Source organism: Lycium barbarum, chromosome 12 (assembly GCF_019175385.1).
Source record: "Lycium barbarum isolate Lr01 chromosome 12, ASM1917538v2, whole genome shotgun sequence".
In the NCBI taxonomy this organism is placed as follows: domain Eukaryota; kingdom Viridiplantae; phylum Streptophyta; class Magnoliopsida; order Solanales; family Solanaceae; genus Lycium; species Lycium barbarum.
The window spans coordinates 91,780,606-91,801,490 of record NC_083348.1 but is presented as its reverse complement, the minus strand read 5'-3'; the positions used below and the strand labels follow the sequence as shown (position 1 = coordinate 91,801,490).

General features: G+C 39.5%; 1 protein-coding gene across 1 annotated transcript; it reads right to left on the bottom strand.

Annotated features, from left to right (window-relative positions):
- Positions 1-8,028: 8,028 nt before the first annotated feature.
- Positions 8,029-20,634, bottom strand: LOC132621306 (zinc finger CCCH domain-containing protein 44-like). Its single transcript, XM_060335524.1, has 11 exons — positions 20,052-20,634; positions 19,552-19,631; positions 16,431-16,618; positions 14,421-15,426; positions 14,197-14,324; positions 13,290-13,349; positions 13,161-13,211; positions 11,698-11,768; positions 11,369-11,523; positions 11,173-11,244; positions 8,029-11,090 (listed from the first exon to the last, which is right to left on the bottom strand). Exons 1-11 carry the CDS (start codon positions 20,375-20,377, stop codon positions 8,329-8,331), a joined length of 4,899 nt encoding a protein of 1,632 aa, XP_060191507.1. The 5' UTR covers positions 20,378-20,634; the 3' UTR covers positions 8,029-8,328.
- Positions 20,635-20,885: the final 251 nt, after the last annotated feature.

Sequence of the window (20,885 nt, the reverse complement as noted above, 5' to 3'; positions counted from 1 at the left end):
CTATTATGAGGTAAGCGCTTACATCACGACTATGTGAACAAAAGAATTGACTTGTTTGGCCAATTCCACACCTAACAAATCTCCCACTTGAAGACTAATTTTAATTTGTCTTCACACTTTGATCGATGCAGCAGCTCTTTCCTACTTTCATACTTCGTGCAGGCCAACTGAAGTTGAGCATAGCTTCAGTTTGTCTATCGTCACTGTCTTTGTCAGCATGTCTGCTGGATTCTGACTCCCTGCGATCTTCTCAAGCACCAGCGCTCCATCTTCCAAAGCTGATCTAATGAAATGGTACCGGAGTTGTATGTGCTTCGTTCGAGCATGGTAAACTGGGTTCTTTGCCAAATGAATGGCGCTTTGGCTATCACAATATAGCACACTTCCCTCGTGGTCCTGATCCAATTCCCGCAGAAAAGATTGTAGCCACATCATTTCCTTTGTGGCCTCCGTCACAGCAACGTACTCAGCCTCACAACTAGAGAGAGCTACTATCTTTTGCAACTTGGAAACCCAAGAGATTGCAGTACCTCCGAAGGTGTAAACATACCCGGATGTGCTCTTTCTGCTATCAATATCACCACCGTTGTCAGCATCAACATACTCTTGCAATCCTGTTTTTGATTTTTGGAAATACAGAGCTGAACTCGAGCTGCCTTTCAGATATCTGAATATCCACTTCACAGCCTCCCAGTGTTGCTTTCCCGGATTGCTCATAAATCGGCTGACAACTCCCACTGCATGTGCAATGTCTGGCATTGTACATATCATTGCATACATAAGACTACCGATTGCAGATGCATAAGGTATCTTGTCCATCTGCTTCTTCTCATCCTCGGTTGTCGGCGACTGATCCTTTGACAACCGAAAGTGTCCAGCCAAGGGAGTGCTGACTGGCTTGGCATCATGCATGTTAAACCTTTTGATAACTTTCCTCACATATTCTTCTTGTGAGAGTTTGATGCCCTCCTTGCTTCGGTCGATTCTCATCCCAAGGATTTGCTTTGCAGCTCCCAAATCCTTCATTGCAAACTCTTCCGATAACCCTTTTTTCAACCGATCAATCTCCTGTAGGTTTGCTCCTACGATTAGCATGTCGTCGACATAGAGTAGCAGTATCATGTACGAGTCTTCAAATTTTTTGAAGTAACAGCAGTGATCTGCCTCGCACCTTGAAAAATCAGCTTTCTTCATAAAGCTGTCAAACTTTAAATACCACTGTCTTGGAGCCTGTTTTAGTCCGTACAGACTCTTTTGAAGTTTGCACACCAGATTCTCCTTTCCTTTGATTTTGAATCCCTCCGGCTGTCGCATGTAGATTTCCTCGTCTAGATCACCGTGAAGAAATGCAGTTTTCACGTCCATCTGTTGCAGATGTAGATTTTCCTTTGCTACCAGCCCAAGAACAGTTCTGATAGTCACCATCTTGACTACGGGAGAGAAGATCTCCGTATAGTCAATGCCTTCTTTCTGTTGAAATCCCTTCGCAACCAGCCTTGCTTTATAACGCTTGCTTCCATTGGGTTCTTCCTTTATCCGATAAACCCATTTGTTTTGCAATGCCTTTTTATCCTTTGGCAACTCGGATAATTCCCATGTATGATTTGCCGATAGTGAATCCATTTCATCCTTCATTGCCAGCTCCCACTTAGTCGATTCATCGACTTGCATTGCTTCTTCATAACATTCCGGCTCCCCTCTATCAGTGAGTAGAATGTAGTTGAAGAATGGAGAGTACCTGTGAAGCGGCTTCCTGATCCTGGATGATCTACGCAGCTCTGTGATTGGCGTCTGTTCATTTGTTTCAGAATCAGCACTTTCATCAGCACCTTCTCGGATTGTTTGTTCCTCTGCCTCGGTTGTACCTGGCTACGGCTCAGGTGCCGGAAAGTCCCTCAAATCGACTATTTCCGATTCCTTGTCCTGACATTCTGAATTCTTTTGCAGCTTGTCTTTGTACAGTACCTCTTCGTTAAAGACAACATTCCTGCTTCGGATGATCTTCCGATTTTGTTCATCCCAAAATCGGTACCCAAGCTCGGTGTCACCATAACCAATAAAGTAACACTTCTTTGATTTTGGATCAAACTTGCTTTTAGCCGTATCATCATTATGAACATATGATAAGCAACTGAACACTTTCAGAAATGAAAGATTTACCTTCTTGCCACTCCAGACTTCTTCTGGAATTCTGAAATCCAAGGGAACTGACGGTCCTCGGTTAATTAAGAAGGCCGCGGTATTGACTGCATCTGCCCAGAATGTCTTGGGCAGTCCAGAGTGTATTCTCATACTCCGAGCACGCTCGTTCAACGTTCGGTTCATTCTTTCGGCTACTCCATTCTGTTGCGGCGTTCCAGGAATAGTCTTCATCATCTTGATCCCATTATCGGCACAGTACCGTTTGAAATCACCATCAGTGTATTCTCCGCCGTTGTTGGACCTCAAACACTTCAACTTGAGGTTTGTTTCATTCTCGACCATGGCTTTCCATCTTTTGAATACACTAAACACATCGGATTTATTTTTCATAAAATAAACCCATGCCTTCCTGGTTGAATCATCAATGAAGGGCACGTAGTAGTGTGATCCTCCAAGGGAGGGTACAGTGGTAGGTCCCCACATGTCTGTGTGCACCAATTCCAGCCTTTCGACCTTCAACTCTCTGCCTGCACTTGAGAAGCTTACTCGCTTTTGTTTTCCGAGAATGCAGCTCTCACACGTATGAAGGTCCACCGTCTTCAGCTCCGGAATTAAGCCATTTGTCACCAACAGCTTCATCCCCTTCTGGCTGATATGCCCAAGCCGACAATGCCACAAATCTGTCTTCTTTGTGTTGTCAACCATAGCAACAATATCACGACAGCTATCCGTCATGTAGAGAGTGCCAATCTTCTTTCCTCGGCCAACTACCATAGCACCTTTCGCCACCTTCCAAGACCCATTACCAAAGTTGAGATCATATCCCTCATCATCAAGCTGACCTACTGAAATCAGGTTTCGCATCAGCTTTGGAACATGTCTAACTTTTGTAATCTTCCACGAGGATCCATTTGACATCTTCAAATTAATGTCTCCCGTGCCAACAACGTCTAGCGGCTCTCCATCGGCTAAATAAACTTTGCCGAGATTCCCAGCCACGTAGTTTGTCATTATATCATGATGTGGGGTGGTATGAAAGGACGCTCCTGAGTCAAGCACCCAAGAGTCTATCGGGCTGTCAACCGATAGCAACAACGCATCGCCAATGTCTTCCGTAGCAGCGTTGATTCCAGCCCCCTTGTTGTCCTCCTTCTTTGGCGCCCTGCAGTTCTTCTTGAAGTGACCTGGTTTTCCACAGTTCCAACACTCAAATGTTCGTCCTGGTCTGGATTGACCCCTGCCATTCCTTGACTTCGATCTGCCCCTATTTCGGTTGTAGTTTCTGTCATAATTTCTGTTTCTGTTTTCAACATTAAAAGCAGAACTCGTCGATGCCTCTCCAGAATCTGTCCTGCGCACTTCCTCAGCAAGGATACGATCCCTAACATCGTTGAACTTTAGTTTGTCACTGCCGATAGAATTACTAACCGCTGCTCTCATTGGCTCCCAACTATTTGGTAGGGATGCCAACAAAATTAGAGCTTGTACTTCATCATCGAAATCAATTTTTACCGATGACAATTGATTTACAATGGTATTGAATTCATTTATGTGTGCAGCAACATGAGCATTTTCCATCATCGTTAGATGAAATAGTTTCTTCATGAGAAATACCTTATTATTTTCCGAAGGTTTCTCATACATGTCAGACAATACCTTCATCATATCTGTGGTGGTCTTCTCCTTTGCCATGTTGTGAGCAACGTTCTTCGACAGCGTCAGTCGAATGACTCCCAGAACTTGTCTGTCGAGGAGATCCCAATCTGCTTGCTTCATCTCCTCTGGTTTCGGACTCAGAGGTTCATGAAGCTTTCTGCCATATAAATAATCTTCAATTTGCATTCTCCAGAACGCAAAATCTGTACCATCGAATTTACCGATGCCGTGCGTCGTACCATCTTCGCCTCCCATCGTTTCTAAATCACAACACAACCTGTTGCTCTGATACTAGTTGTTAGGATTTAAATCCCAAATCCGACCTTTGTAAGCAGGTTCCCAGGAAAGATTGGAGGGTCACAGCTGGACCACTTAAATACCAACCTCCTTAGACAGAACCTACTTACGCCGTGATGTAAGCGAAGAATAAATAGCACACACAGATTTATAGTGGTTCACCCTCAATGTGAGAGCTACGTCCACGTTGCTGCTGCAGATCTTATTAAAGAAGAAATATTACAAGTGTTTACAACACTCAACCTCACAACCCCAATCCCAATTACACTCAAGAATTTTACCACAAAAAATTCTCTCAAAGACCTTCTCTTACTTAGGCCTTTCACTAAGAGTATTTCTCTTAGATTTTTTCTCTCTTGGGATGTGTATAGCAAATGATCTTAATGATATCTTACAAATGAACCATAAGCTACCTATTTATAGGAATGAATTTCCTATGATGAGGTAAGCGCTTATATCACGACTATTATGAGGTAAGCGCTTACATCACGACTATTATGAGGTAAGCGCTTACATCACGACTATATGAACAAAAGAATTGACTTGTTTGGCCAATTCCACACCTAACACACATCTGGCATAATAAACAGATATAATGTTATAGGTGATGCAACATATCCTGGTTGAGTTTTTATGGGAGCAAGGAGGGTCCTAGAAGGAGAGTTGATGTCTATTGGTACGAATATAAACCCGTAAGCATTTCACTTGCTTGATTTCACCAGATATATCATTTTAATGTTATGGTAAACTTTTTTATACTTGGATTTTACTCTCTGTTGTTACGACAACTAGTACTCCCTCTGCCTTCAAATCCTTTATACTTGGAGGTCAAAAGATTTATTTGCCTTGATGACTTGGAAGTTTAACACTTCAGGTGGAAGCTTGATTTATTAGCTTCTGTTTAGTTGGGATGACAAGATCATGTAGATTATTTACTGCTTCTTTGCTTAATATTTTCCCAGAACATTTGAAAATGGTTAATAAAAACATTACATTTTAGGCACAATACAAATATTACTTTTGATAATGAAGTAGGAGTTTGGCATAGAACTAAGTGTAAGTAATTTTTTTTTTCCCGCTAAAATACTATATTGCACTGCTAAATTGATATCGCCTCTACAAACTTATGTTCTAGCTGATTCAGTGGCAGGCTCATTTGGCGCTTCCTTGTAAGATAATGGCGACTTTAGTGCATGACTCAAAATAAATGATGCAAAGTTTGTGGGAGAGAGCACTGAAGAAAGACAGTTGAAGGCAAGTAAGTGACACATTGCTAACTCCAATTTCCATTATTTTTCTTGGATTCTTTGGCATCATCATTCAACAATCTAATTACGAGTCCTATAAACAAGGTGTATTTCTTAGTAGAGGAGCATGAAAAGTGGAGACTTTGACCGAATGAATAAGAATCGGTTGGTACACATTTTTTTGAAGAAGAGAATTTAGGATAAACACTTTTTTCATTTGCTATGCTCGGGTTTTTGTATAACATTCTCATGATGTGAAAAGTATAACATTTGGATACACATTCTTGCTGAGGAAGAGAATTTAGGATAAACGCCTTTTCATTCGCTACGTGCAGATAGATGTATAATATTCTCCTAATCAATGAAGAATTTGGAAACCGTATTATATTTTTTCTCCAAAATGTATGTAAATAGTATTTGAACAATTAGCATAGAATGTTATGTTGTCTATATCTAATTTCGTAATCACTTCAATTTCTCTTCTCTGTGATTCCATATCAAGAAAACTTGATAAAAATAATAGTTCCAGCTTTTATTGTGTTGGGCTCGTGCTGGCACAGGCCGTTAGTATCTAGTAGGAGAAAGAAAGGAAAAGAATTTTTTCTTGGTGTAATGTAACTTTTGTATCCGAGTAATGAGAGTTTAATCGACTCAATGTTAAACTTCAATTATAATGTCACACAATGATACTTGTAAGTTTATACCCGTTTTGAGATATAGGAATTAATACTCCTGTTTAATAAATGTGGTACCAAGATTAGATTATGCGCATTTAGATTATTTCATTAATTACTGAATCACCAAGCGCATTTACTATAATTCGAACTCAGATTTCATGTGGTTTGCATCATTAAGCTACACCTTTAGATTCATAACGATAATTAATTACTTCTATTTTATAGTACTTCACAAAAAGTATACCCTCTTTGTGCAAACAAATACTACAACTCGCTCTACCCATCCAGACTTGCACGAGTAGGGTCAGAATTATATTCGTTGGCGGATTCGAATTGCCCTTCTTTTGGGTGATCTTTAAATTTTGCCCCTCATATTTGAAATCTTTAAATTTTGTCCTTTGGTTAAAACCCATGGGTTTCAGGTTCGAACCCCCACACAGTCAAAATTTTAAAAAAAAATCGCAAGGCAGAGTTTAAATTTCGCTATGCCCACACCGGCATACACTTGTGAAGGAATTACCAAAGTTATGTCAGACCCGGCATACTTAAGCCTTATGAGCAGACTTGGCATAAGTATGCCGGGTCCGGCATAACTTTGGTAATTCCTTCATAAGTTTATGCCGGGTCCGGCATAAAAGTTTGTCCATTAAAAGTATGCCTCCACCGGCATAAACTTGTTAAGGAATTACCAAAGTTGTGTCGGACCCGGCATACTTATGGCAAGTCTGCTCATAAGGCATGAGTATGCCGGGTCCGACATAAATTTGGTAATTCCTTAACAAGTGTATGCCGGGTCCGGCATACACGCGATCCAAACCTTGCCTTGCAATTTTTTTTTTTAATTTATGCTTGAGCGGGGGTTCGAACTCATAATCTCATGATTTCTGCGTGAACTCTCAGACCCCCACCGGCATACACTTGTGAAGGAATTACCAAAGTTATGCCGGACCCGGCATACTTATGCCTTATGAGCAGACTTGGCATAAGTATGCCGGGTCCGGCATAACTTTGGTAATTCCTTCACAAGTTTATGTCGGGTCCGGCATAAAAGTTTGCCCATTAAAAGTATGCCCCCACCGGCATAAACTTGTTAAGGAATTACCAAAGTTATGCCGAACCCGACATACTTATGCCAAGTCTGCCCATAAGGCATGAGTATGCCGGGTCTGGCATAAATTTGATAATTCCTTAACAAGTGTATGTCGGGTCCGGCATACACGCGACCAAACCTTGCCTTGCAATTTTTTTTTTAATTTATGCTTGAACGGGGGTTCGAACTCAGAACCTCATGATTTCTGCGTGAACGCTCAGAGTTGCAATGCGAAGGGCAAAAATTAAAGACCAGCACTATGAGGGGCATATTTTAAAGACCACAAATATGAGGGGCAAAATTTAAAGACCACCCCAAAAGAATCCGCGCAAAAAAATGGATTATTCTAGGCATAGCCTAAGTTTATCACGTTCAAAATTTTGGGCCAGTTGAGCTGTATACAAAAAAAATTGTCAATACACAGAAAAATAAGCTGTTTTTGAATTTGGATGAAATAGTCATGAAAATTGAAGGCAAAGTTTCATTAGTTTGATTTGAAAATTAAATATAACTACAAAAGAAAAAACAAATAAATGAAAAAAGTTTTCAAGTTGAACGGATTGTGTTATGATTGTTTAACCCAAATTGACTCGACTATTTTGATCCAAGTCAGTATTAGACAAAGTCGTATCTCAATTAATTTGCTGATTCAATTCATTTTAACTCCAAAATATAAATTCTCCATCCATGTGACACCTCTACGTGTTAGTTGTTACCCATTGTCATGTGCTTGGCCTACGGTAGTTCAATGGACCGACGGAAAAGAAGGTATTTCAATTAAATGTAATATTGCACATTTACTTTCATGGGCTAATTTTGATGCACTAAGCAGCAAGTTGCAGGAGCAAAGATGATCAAATGTTAAGGCAGTATGTACCAATTCTGTAGCACCAAACAAGATACTCCATGCTCAGTAATGTCACGTTAACTCTATCGCTTCTGCATGTATAAATTCACTACTGCAGCTTATACATATGGCTGTCTTCTGAGTTCGATAAACTTTACTGAAACGGATACAAGGACATATAGTATTTAGATCTGCAACTAAACTATACCAACTTAACATACCGGTCCGGAAGAAAAAATTGCAATCTGCCATCTTTAACTGAAACTTTTCAGTTAAGTTATAGGAATAACATTTTAGCTACATGTCAATTTCTTGCTCAAAAAAGAATTTCTGATTATACAAAAAGAAAGCAATTGCCTTCAATTTACACCTTCACGGGTGTCGATAGTCACACGCCGCCCCCTTCTTGCAGCGCCCGCTCTCATAAAATTTACAAATTCGCTGGCCTTTGGGAGGAGGCCTAGAGTATCCTCCCCCACCATATGGCTGCTGTCTGTTCCATGATGGCCTACCCCTACCAAATCCTGACTCTCCTCCTTGAAGAGCCCAGTCTCTTGGACCACCAGACCTTTCCCCTGCATACCTCCGCTGGTTATCCCACACCGGATTCCCAGTGAAAGGGGCACCTCGATTCATATTAGAATTTCCCCATGCAGCCCCCGGGGTGCTCCCAAAACCAACATTTGCATACCCGTGAACTGGTCCACCCCAACTTGGGTTTCCAGGTGCTGCTCCACGGCCACTGGTCATACCTTCAAATCCTATACTCCGACCCATAGCAGAAAATGCAGTAGCTTGACTCGTGGTACAAGGTGCAGGTATATTGGAACCAACATCCCCCTGGGAAATCAAAACATCAGCTGACTTGGTTTCTCCCTCACTGCTCGTAGATGAATTTCCACCAGACCTCCTTAATGGATCAAAAGCATCAGCTCGAGATGCACCAACTGTTTCATCCGTCAGAGTAGATTGACAAGGAAGTTGTAGATCTCCGGTGGAGCTCAAGGCATCACTTCTTACAGGATCATGCGTAGGACTCAGCTCCTCAATCGGGCTAAAGCAATCAGTTTTGCAACCAGGTATCATCTCCTCACCACATCTCATGGCAGAAGTAGGAGAACCCATACCATTATGATTTTGAGATTCCATAGCATCAACTTCAGCCAAAAGGTCTGACACTGATTCCTCAGCCAAAGTACTGAACTCTATAGGCTCACCAAAAAAGTTTGACACAGGATGAGATGGGGAAGTATGATTAAGTTCGCCAGCATTTGAAGTAGGTGTCGCAACATGATCACCCACTGCTTCAGCTGGTTTCAGTGAGGAAACGGAGACAAGACCAGAATCCCATTCTTCAGTAGATGGTTTTGCAGTAAGTTGGTCGGCATTTGAAGTAAGTGTGGCAACATGATCACCCACTGCTTCAGCTGGTTTCAGTGAGGAAACGGAGACAAGACCAGAATCCCATTCTTGTGGTTTTGCAGTAAGTTGGTCGGCATTTGAAGTAGGTGTGGCAACATGATCACCCACAGTGTCGGTCGGTTTCAGTGAGGAATCAGAGACAAGACCAGAATCCCATTCTTCAGTAGATGGTTTCGCACCCGGTGAATTTCTACCCCATTCATCAGCTATTACACGAAGTTGGGCCCCACCAACCACTGGACTAGAAGCACTACTACACCTTTGGCCTGATTCCTGAACAGGAAGACTTGACGGACCAGATTCTTTATTTTCAGTTGCATGCCCACCTTGAGCTTCACTGTCAGGAAAACTTGACGGGCCAGATTCTTTATTACCAGCTGCATGCCCAACTTGAGCTTCGCTATCAGGAAGACTTGACGGGCCAGATTCTTTATTTTCAGCTGCATGCCCACCTTGAGCTTCGCTGTCAGGAAGACTTGACCGACCGGATTCTTTATTTTCAGCTGCATGCCCACCTTGAGCTTCGCTGACAGGAAGACTTGACCGACCAGATTCTTTATTTTCAGCTGCATGCCCACCTTGAGCTTCGCTGTCAGGAAGACTCGACGGACCAGATTCTTTATTTTCAGCTTCATGCCCACCTTGAGCTTCACTGTTTGAAATAGGTGTAGGACTTGGCAAATCATGAATATCTGAACCACAACCGGGAATAACTGAACTCAACAAAAGCAGTTTCTCAGCAGCCTGAGCTTCAAGGTCACCATAGCTCGTCTCTGGAGTAGGACTAGGTAGGTCTGGAAGATTCATTTTTCCTTTCTGTTCAAATGAATCACTTGATTTGGTAGCTGAAGCAAAAGTAGATCCAAAATCCACGTTAATTGAACATTTATTACTGGTAAAAGATCCCGCGTTCTGATCAGAAGGCGGGCCTAAATTCCGACTGTTAGATTGTGCATAGCACAATGTGCTTTTACGTGAATTCTGAGTTCCTTGATCTGCCACAGAACGACAATTATCATTTTCATGTCCTCTTTGGCGTGGAAGAGCTAAAATCACCTCCCGCTGACTAGATGAAGGGGTGCTCGACAATTGAGGTTTGTCAGAACAAGAGTTGTTTCCCTTCAACGAGTCCACGCATTGTGGAAAAGAAGGGGACAACCCATTCATCCTCGTAAACTCTGTGTTACCATTTGAACAGTGATTTGCATTATGGAGGTGCCCAGGTATCTCCCTTTTTCGACATTCTACCCCTGCGCCAGCACTCTCAGACCAACTAACACAAGTTCTACTATCTGAGGCAGCTGGTACCCGTGACTGGCTTGATGTCTTATCATGCACTTGAGATTCTTTATGGAAAAGCCCCTTCAGTGCATTAGTTAAAAGTATTGAGTCTTCATGCTCATGATTTGTCCATATCCTCATATCAGGAGGAAAAAGCCCCGATGTATTCCATTTCCTCAACTGCATCACGGAAAATGGTCCCTGTATTCGTTTAGCAGGGTCTCGGTAATGCCACAGTTTTTCAGTTTCACTACCGTTAACGGATGATGAGTTCACCGTAGAGAGACTAGTAATTGAAGTTTCAGATCCAGACCTATCCACAGCCTGTTCAACAGTAAGTTGTTTTCCTTGCTTGTCCATGATATTAGTTCCACAAGCTTCTCTTTTCTCACTCATTCTACATTGAGCCATGATAGATCCCTCTTCTTTAACTGGATAAACACAGGAAAAACCTTTAATTAACTGGCGCTAAACAAACTTTTGAAGGACTTCATAGTACAGTCTTCATCTTACCTAGACTCCCTGAAGACAGAAGTTTTTCATCCCTTCTACTAATCCGAGTGCATCTTGGTGCTGGATATTTAACTGCATTATGTTTTATCAGCAGTAAGCAACCATTTGGTTTCTTCCTCACCCCTCAACCCCCCCAAAAAGATGGAAAATATTTTAGCAACAGCCACAGAGTAACTGAAAACAAAATGATATAAACCTTTTCTCTTGTCATTGTATTCTCCATCATCTCCTTCAGATGCATAATCCGGGTCCATCTTTGGATCAGCATGCACTTCTGGAATCTCCAGTAGCCTCCGCTGGCGCTCCTTAGGTGTCTTCAGAAGCTCTAACCTCTCTATACATTCTCTGAGCGTGGAACTGTTAAGGAAGTCCTCATGCTCAAGGTCGATGTTCTTCAATTAATGAGTACACAAAATGACATTTAACAAATAATATCAGTGGTGCCTCAGTTTTTTTGAATGAGGCACCAAATCTGATTTTAGCATGTAAATAACTATTAATGTATACTGCCTTGACAAAGGATATTCTTTCTTGTGCCCCTTCTCACTTGCTCTATCACGAAGATGACTGAGCCGTAATATCTCTGCTTCCAGGGACTGTATTTTGAAATAGCATAAACACATTACAACACCATACTAACAATCTTTAAATAAAAAAAGTAACAGTTCCACGAAAGTAGCTATAACAATTTGTGATGTTCTGAGGAAGAACAGTATTACTTATGGAGAGCGCTATATAATGCCTGATCAATTATCATCTCACCCCAATAAATATATCCCTTTTCCCTTTTTTGTGGTGCGGTACTATCTTGCCACCTTAAGACACAAAGGTCATGAACAAATAAAGGACACTAAACTAAAAGGGAATGCTTTTGACAGATGATAAATAATTAAATTACTCATCCTATTCCAATTTACTTGTTTTTATATGCTTTGAAGTTATAAGCAGGAAGTATGTCCACCTCCAACGCCAAGAACAGTATGAAATGTTACAATTTTAGTGTTGCACTTCACCTTGATATATCCTTTTTTAAGTTTTGGCAAACCCCATCCGAACAAACCCCTGGTTCCAGGAGCCAACAGTGGTTTTTCCCACATTTCCCCTAAGGTGGATCAAATTTCCTACGTCTTGGTTGGAAGTGGAAAGCTCTTACCACTAGAACAAACCCTTTTGTCAAATTTTTATATAACATCTTTACATCAAAATCTTCCTTTTTTACACCTTCTATTAATGTATCTCTACCAACCTCTAAAATGATTATTGCTAGAACTTTTCTCTTACATTTTCTGATCAAAGGTTGTGGAAACAGGAAGGGAAGAGTATCTATAAGCTCAAAGAAAAGTTATTTTCCAACTAATTTATTAATCGTCTTCCACTTTTCCAATTCTCCGGTTGAGAGTATATCAAATCATGAGTAACCGGCCTTTCTGCAAGACTTTTTGTTTTCATGAGTCCAAAATAACAAAAATAACAACTGGTACCCTCAACTTCAAACGACCATCTCTACTTTATGAAGAAAGAATTAGCTACCCCTTCCACAAGGAGTAAAGCGTGGTGGTCTTTTCCACCAGATGCAGAAGAGATAGTACCACTTTTATGTATACCAGTAGACAACGTGCTCGTCTGCTCGCCAATTCTAAGAAAGACATTATCCAAAATATTAAGTTAGTTCTCTATCTTTTCATTTATTCCCGCAGAAGAAGTCCCACAGGCACCTCCCAAGAATATTGTACTAATGCCCATTATGTGATATTAATGAACTGGGGGAGCATAGAACAGAACCCACAAATACAGAATAACTGTTGAAAGAAAGAGTTATGATATTAATGAACTGGGGGAGCATAGAACAGAACCCACAAATACAGAATAACTGTTGAAAGAAAGAGTTAGGTGACGCAAGTTTTAAGGAAAGAACAGGAAATTGCTTCGGATGATAAACAGGCAAGGGCACTTATTAAAAGAATAGAACAACAAAGTAATTGACATACATCATTGAGTTTTACTGCCCGGAGTTCCATAGCTTTCTTCTGTATCTCACCCTACATTAAAATATCATTAAGTTAGAAATTTTAGTTTTACTATAGCAAAATTAACAATACTCAGGTTTGAACACTTACTACAGTAGGCCTTTTCACAAGCCCGCATTTTATACTCTGGCGTAATCTTCTGCATTCATCCTGAAATGACAAATTTAAGCAATCACATAAATCCCACAACATCACGCTGAAACAGCTAGAACCTAGACACCTGAAAAGGTGAACATCTTCGGTGTAGAAGGGCTGTGGAAACAAGTGTAAACTTTTTTATGAATAGAAGAGCATTTGTGTACAAATTTTAACACATGTAGTTGACAATGTTTGGTCATGCCACTCTCCCTGTTTGCGCAGTAATTTACCACATATCAAAAGATTCTCATGAACCAAAATGGTACCATACTATGGCCTCTGCCAGTGCCAGACAGACTGCTTGCAACGGGAAGAAGTGATAACAAGTAGCTGATTGGTACTCCGTTAATACAACCATCATGAACCTAGCCCTCACCCCCTCGATGCAATTGTATTTAACTTTTCACATTCACATTGAGCTCATCTCGAATCTGAGTGTATCCTAATCAAGCTAAACGGACTAAAATTATAGTGTGACATGTAAAACTTGCTCGTGTCAATCTGGACCAAATGTTCTATTTCCTCTATATAATGCCAATACGGCTGTGCTGTTTATGCTACAACAACAACATACCCAGTTAATCCCATAGGTGGGGTCTGGCTGGGGAGGGTAGAGTGTACGCAGACCTTACCCTGTTAGTGCTACGTTGCTTAAAAATAATATGAACTAATGTGAAAATAAGCAGCTTAAGAAAAATGGTCAGAAAAGACTGAGCTATAACACAGAATAATAAAGATGAATACCACCTTATCTGCCACAATATCAACTGGTAAGCAAGATTTCATTAACCAGTAAGAGAGTAAGAGCAATTTATTTTCAAAATCGATGAATAAGGAAAATGTGTTTTGTCTTAATTACCTCACAGAAATCTTGATTTGAAATAGAATCAATGGATAAGGCTTCTTTCTTGTCTAAGTTCAATACTTCAAGTAGTACATCAACTGTCTTATCTCTTAACTTATATGGTTCAGATGACTTACATGTACCTGCATTAAAAAAAAAATACTATAAGCCCCACAAACTAGAACAACATTATATTGCATCATTGTCTTCTTAACGAAAGCTTTATGATCAATTTGTACCTACAACATGGACAAGCCTATAAATTTCCTGCTTCTGATCGTTACCAGGTATTCTTATGCGGACAACTGAGCCAATGACTCTGTCATGGAACTTCTCCACATCCTCAGCAAGATTTTCCATCAAATCACGCCGCAAATATAAGAAATTTATATTGTGAGCATTAATTGCAGCATATTCATCAAGATTAATCTGGGCCATTTTTACTTCACCATTTTTACGACTTTTGCGTTTTTTAGATGAAGAGATGGCATTGCTATCATCAGGTACCACATGGCCAGTCGCTGTTCCAACAATTCCAGCTGGAATAAAAGCACTCTTCTCTGGATCCTCCTTTATCAGATAGTGAAACTCGAGAAGCTTCAGCATTTCTATGTGGCCAACACGTGGCTTACCAAAAAGGCTTTTGAGTCTCAAATCACAAATTATTTGACTCTTCTGTCGAGGATCTCGAAGGTTATTTTTCTTTATATAGTCAAGCAGAAGTGCCTGCACATCAAACTGAGATATAGCAGAAGTATCACCATCCTTCATATGTGCAACGAAATCCAAAAGCTCCTTTGATGCCCACTCCGTGCATCCATTCACTGATGTCTGCACAGCAGTGCTTCCCTGTTTTGTCCTCAAACAATCTTCATTCAGGAACGCTAGCTCTTCAGCAGGCTTTGTTAGCTCTGACTGAGAAGTAGAACTGAGAATGCTCGCATTATTAGACTCTGCAATTGTTCTGCTTTCAGTGGTTGGAGGATCCTTTTTAGATAGCTCTAACAGTTCTATGGGTCTCTTCTGCTCTAAATGGTCAAATGACTTGCCTGCAACACCTTTGCCATCATTTGCAACATAATGACCATAAGGCAGTAGCGGCCGCTTACCATGTACTGCAACTGATTCTTTCCATGGATTTTTAGCTTGAACAAGTTCATCAAGTGTTAACGATAGCTTTTCCTTTAGGATCACCCAATACACCTTGAAGAGATACTCCCAGCTGCTTTTGTCATCAAAATCTACCTGAACTTGATAGGTTTTAGGTAAATCAAAACTCAGCCCAAGATTACTCTATGGAGATAAAAGAAATGACTAGTACACAATAATAAAATTAAACACGAGAATCTTTAATCTGGAAAGACATGATAATATCAGTGCTTGGGGAACAAATTGTTTATTTGCAGTTAGACTGGTAAGCATCCAAAATAAATTAATCGTTCTTTTTATATGGGTAAAAAGGAATTAATCATTCTTGGGAGAATGTTATCTTTTCAGCGGTATAAGGTGTCCAGAAAGGACTGAGCTATGGCATGAGCTAGCTGCATTCAGAGGCTTATGGTCAGAGCAAGAGTAATTGTAGGAATTTCAATGTGTGTAGATTCGAAAGTGAAAGCCTCGACTGCACAAGAGGCCCAGGGCAATGAGAGGCTTTTAGTCACCTCTTCCTTCACTCCACAGCTGCAGCAGACCTTTGGAGCTTTTTTTATTCAATTTTTGGACCAAGTTGGGTCATGCTAAGGTAATTCAAAGACGCTTACCAATGCTGGTGTTTTCGGAGAGTTGATAAGGCCATCAAAAGGATCTGCAAAATGATCCCGGCATCTATTTTTGGTCTACTTGGACAGAGAGGAACGCAGATACTTTGATGGAACATCAAATCCTACATACTCCCTGAAAGCTAGATGTTTAGTCAGCATCTTTTGCAGGAGCACCCTAACCCTTGTAAATAGTACTGATAAATTTTTGGACTTTGTTAGCTGCCTGATCTTAGCATATTTGACTCAGGTATTGGAGTTAACCACTACATATCTGTTGTGCTTTTTTAAAAAAAAAAAAAAAAAAAAAAAATTGATAAAGTGAAAGCTAACATATCTTTTGTACTTATTGCATCTTCTTGAGGCCATTATTAATGGAATGTTCTTACTTCATTCAACAGGAATCGTATCATAGAGAAAATGACAAGATGTTATGAAAATCACTTGCAAATTAAACATCCCTATCGAGATCTTACAGTACATTAGACATACCATTTCCTTATTTGCTTGGTCTTTGTTCTCAATCAGCATGATAGTTCTCATGCACGTAGAGCAAAAGCCTTTGTTTCCTCTAACACACAAGTAATCAGTATTTTTTGTACATGCCTTGCACAATGAATATGTACAAGTATAGCACAGGTAGTGGGAAGCTCTTTGACACACACTACAAATATGCCAACCTGAAAACAAAAGTAATATCAAGCCGTGTATCATTCTGGGGTCAATGATGTTAATCACATGCTTCATGTAGAAAATAGAACTAGATCTCTCGTAGTTCAAATAAAAAGAAAAGTACAAATTGAAAAATAAAAGCGAAAATATTAAGCACTAGAAGCCTTTGGTACCAATCATGGAACGGGATTCTATTTTAAGATTAATGTTTACTTTGATAAGTTCTAGTTGAACTTTTCAGTACTGCTTTTTGTTCTTCCAAGCCTTCTGTGGATATAGATTCCATGGATATCACAAACCTCCTCAAATGTCCTCGAATACATCAACTACGTACTGAGATAATTTTTTAAGCTAATACTTACATTCCTTGCAGCATCATTCAAAAAGTACATTAATCAATACCAACAGTTGGATTTAGCAACAAGGTTTCCTGAGCAACATAAATAAGGATCGTTCAAGAAGCTTCCAGCTTAGAGCCTGTTTGGATGGGCTTATTTTTTTTTTGGCTTATAAGCTGTTTTCAGCTTATAAGCTGCTTTAGATAAGCTAAGTAAAACGGGCCCAATTATTTTTTTGAGCTTATTTTAAGCACAAAATGACTTTAAGCTGGCCAGCCAAACACTCAAAAAAGCAGAAAACAGCTTATAAGCAACTTATAAGTCAATCCAAACGGGCTCTTAGTCACATTTCGTACTATCTTTTGTGATGTTCTATTCTATTCCAATTACTTAAGCCTCCCGTTAATAGAAAACCACACCCTTTCTTCTCCGTAGGACAAAGACAACCCCAAAGGAAACAGATTTTTCAGGTGCTCTTGATGAAAGATGTGCAATGCAGCTGAAGGGAAAAATAGAGAGAGGGGGAACGAAAAGCTATTAGCAATCATATGAACTTGTTTATTAGCAATCTATGGGAATTCCGACACATGGTGGGAAAGATTGTCCGCGAATACGCTAAAAAGTTTGAGGAAGTAGCAATCATTTCGATCATGTTAGAACTATGTAACCCATACAAACTTGGAAAATGACTACGAAGATGACAATAACATACATGAGTGATGACAAAAAAGGCAATCGATACAAATATGTACTCTATACAAACTCGGATAAAGAGTAATGAGTACAACAAAGAGATACACGAGCCAAGACAATAAAAGGCAAAAATTATGTTATATAATCTAGGGAAAAGGATCAGAATTGCCCTTAAACTATGCATTATAGAACAGATTTACCCCCCGTTCAAAGTTGGGGTCATTTATACTCTTCCCTTTAATAAAGTGGCTATTAAATACCCTTATTGACTAACAGGACACACTTAGGATTTAATCAGATGTTAATTAGTTTTACACTATTGAATTTCTTGCAAAGTCAAGCCCATCTAACCCCAAATTCTCAAGTTCTTGAAATTGGATGTCGAACACTGGAACTATTCGTGTTGGATTACATTTCATCCACTATTTGAACCTGAAGAACTTCCACTGTCTAGAGAGAGATGAAATTTCATTAATGGCTGCATTCAGATAAGAGCTCCCGCCTCAAGGGTTGCACAAGCGTGCCTTATCATTAGAGCTGAAGACATGGATTTCATTAATCTGGTTAATTTAGGTTAGAAGGTAAGAAAAATAAGATGGGGTGGTGGTGGGCACTGGTAAAATAAATGGGGGATGGGGTTTTTTTAATTTGGGACACATCATAATTCTATGGTATAAAATTAATTAAAATCTGATTATTTTTTACGTGAGTTCCGTAAGTCAATAAGGCTATTTATGAGCCACTTTATTAACTAGAAGGGTATAAATTGCCCCAACTTTGAACGGAGGGTAAATGTGTTCTATACTGCTTAGTTTAAAGGCAATTCTGACACTTTTCAGTATAATCTGTATACACTTGTAAAAAGACTAATGAAGATGATACAGAATTCAAGAATAAAAGGCAAAAGATACAATATGCACTCCATGCAAAGTTGGAAAAGATGAAGATGACAAAAAGATGCACGAGTCAAGACAACAAAAGGCAAAAGATACAATATGTACTCCATAAAGAGTTAGAAATAGACTATGAAGATAACAAAAAGATACACAAGTCAACAAAATAAAAGACAAAAGATCCATAAAGTAATGGGAGCCAGTGCTTGGCGATTTTTTATTTTGCAAATCTTCAAAATCACTATATTATGAGATCACACTTTCAATTTTAAAAGGTTTAATAACACCCAATAAGTATCCATGTCCTCCTTCATATTATCTCGAGAAAGGATAGTGAAAAAGAAAAGCATCCAGAGATGTTTTTGTTCTTCGAGCCAATACCTTGACTTGTTATTCAGGTATCGATGAGCAAAAAAAAAAAAAGTAACACAGCAATGGACGCTTAGTATCCTCCTCACGCTTTTTCAATCACGGTTTTGAGAACACTCACCTCACTGATTCTTTCCCTCAATCCTTTTATCTTGGAAAATGAGATGTTTATTTATTCTTTAAAGCAGCGTATTATACATGCCCATCCAAATTCTGATTATGCAGCAACAATAATATGTTTCAAGTTTAAAGCTGAAACCTCCAAAACATTCAAGACTCATTCTTGAAGTATCAATTAAGGCTGCCATTGCATTTATAGAAGATGCTTCTACAATGGAACGACATGAATTATGCCATGCAAGACCTTAAGCCTTAAATGCACCATGCTCAACAACCTACTACTATTTTTTTAATAAGATTAAAGTAATTTCATAAATACAGAATCCATGAAAAAACTACAATTCTCATTTCTCTCGATCTAAAATAGAATGTCATTTAGTTCTCGCTACCTAATTTCGGCATTCAATTATCCCATCATGAGAATAAATAAATAAATAAATAAATACAGTAAAACCAACTCTAACACCAAAGAACTACATGAACTAAACAGTTCCTTCATGTCCCTAAAAGAAGTAAGAGAAAACATACCGCAGTTCCATTTAGCCTTGGAGCGAAAAAAAGACTCATCCCGCTTAATACAAGCTGGATGGTATGCCTTTGGACACCCCCTATCCATTAAACAAACAACTTGTAAGTTGTCACACAATTATGCTTATCAAACAAAAATTACCATTATTTCTGAAGCACTACTACATTTTTCCAAATCGGTATAGCATTAGAAAAATGGAAACTAGAGTATGAAAACTGATAAAAAACGAGCTTGTAATACAATTATGCTTATCAAACAATATATTTCCAACATTTTTAGCTCAAAGTGAAGTAAATGTCAAATCAGAAAAGCATTCAACACTTCAAAACGGAAACTAGAGTATGAAAACTGACCCAAAAAACGAGCTTGTAACACAATTATGCTTATCAAACAGTAATCTTTCAACATTTTTAGCTCAAAGTGAAGTAAATGTCAAATCAGAAAAGCATTAAAACACTTCAAAATGGAAACTAGACCGTTCAAAACGGGCTTAACTTACTTGCGATCACAAAGTACAAGAGAACCACCATCAAAACATATAAAGCAAACATCTTCATCTTCTTCTCGCGGTTTCTTCGCCGGAGGTGGTGGTTTCGCCGCCTGCTGACGTGGCGGCCGACCTCGTTTCCGCTTATCAAGTCCGGCGACCGTAGTCGGAGAACCTCCGGCGACCGTATACGGAACTGCGACCAGCTGAGAATCGCTCATATAATGTACGGAACTACACTGTTCCGATGTTGCAGCACTACTTTCTAACCTTTGACTATTGTGTGGTTGTTGTACACATGGTAGGGACATAGCTGAGCTGGAATTACCACCATCCATGGTGAATTTTGAGCTCGTATCAAAACCCTAGACTAACGAATTGCGTAGTGAATCGAAAATATTGGAGGAGGTAATCATTGACTTAAGCGACGTCGTTTTGAAGAAACGAAGAAAATTCTGAGACGAAATTAATTAGAAGAGAGAGATTTTTTAGGAAGAGAGACGGTGGTGAGGCACGATTGGTTGAAGCCAAAGTGTGCGTCTAAATTGAAAATATGTGTTGGGTGTATGTGTGAGAGAGAATAAAAAAAAAAAAAAAAAAAGGATTAAGAGAGAGAGAGAGAGAGCAGTGTTATTATGTTATATAGTACACTATTAACCTTTCGGCGAAACAAAGACTTGTCAATACACACATGGAAAGGCGATAAACGCGGCTCATACTCTACCCCTGTTTTGGGTCTTTTTGTATGACTCCATTCTCAGTTTCTATCCTGTCTATTAACACGTGACTTGGTTTCCAACTCTTTTTATGTTTTGGTCAATTTTGTACTTTTCTTCTTTCTTTTCT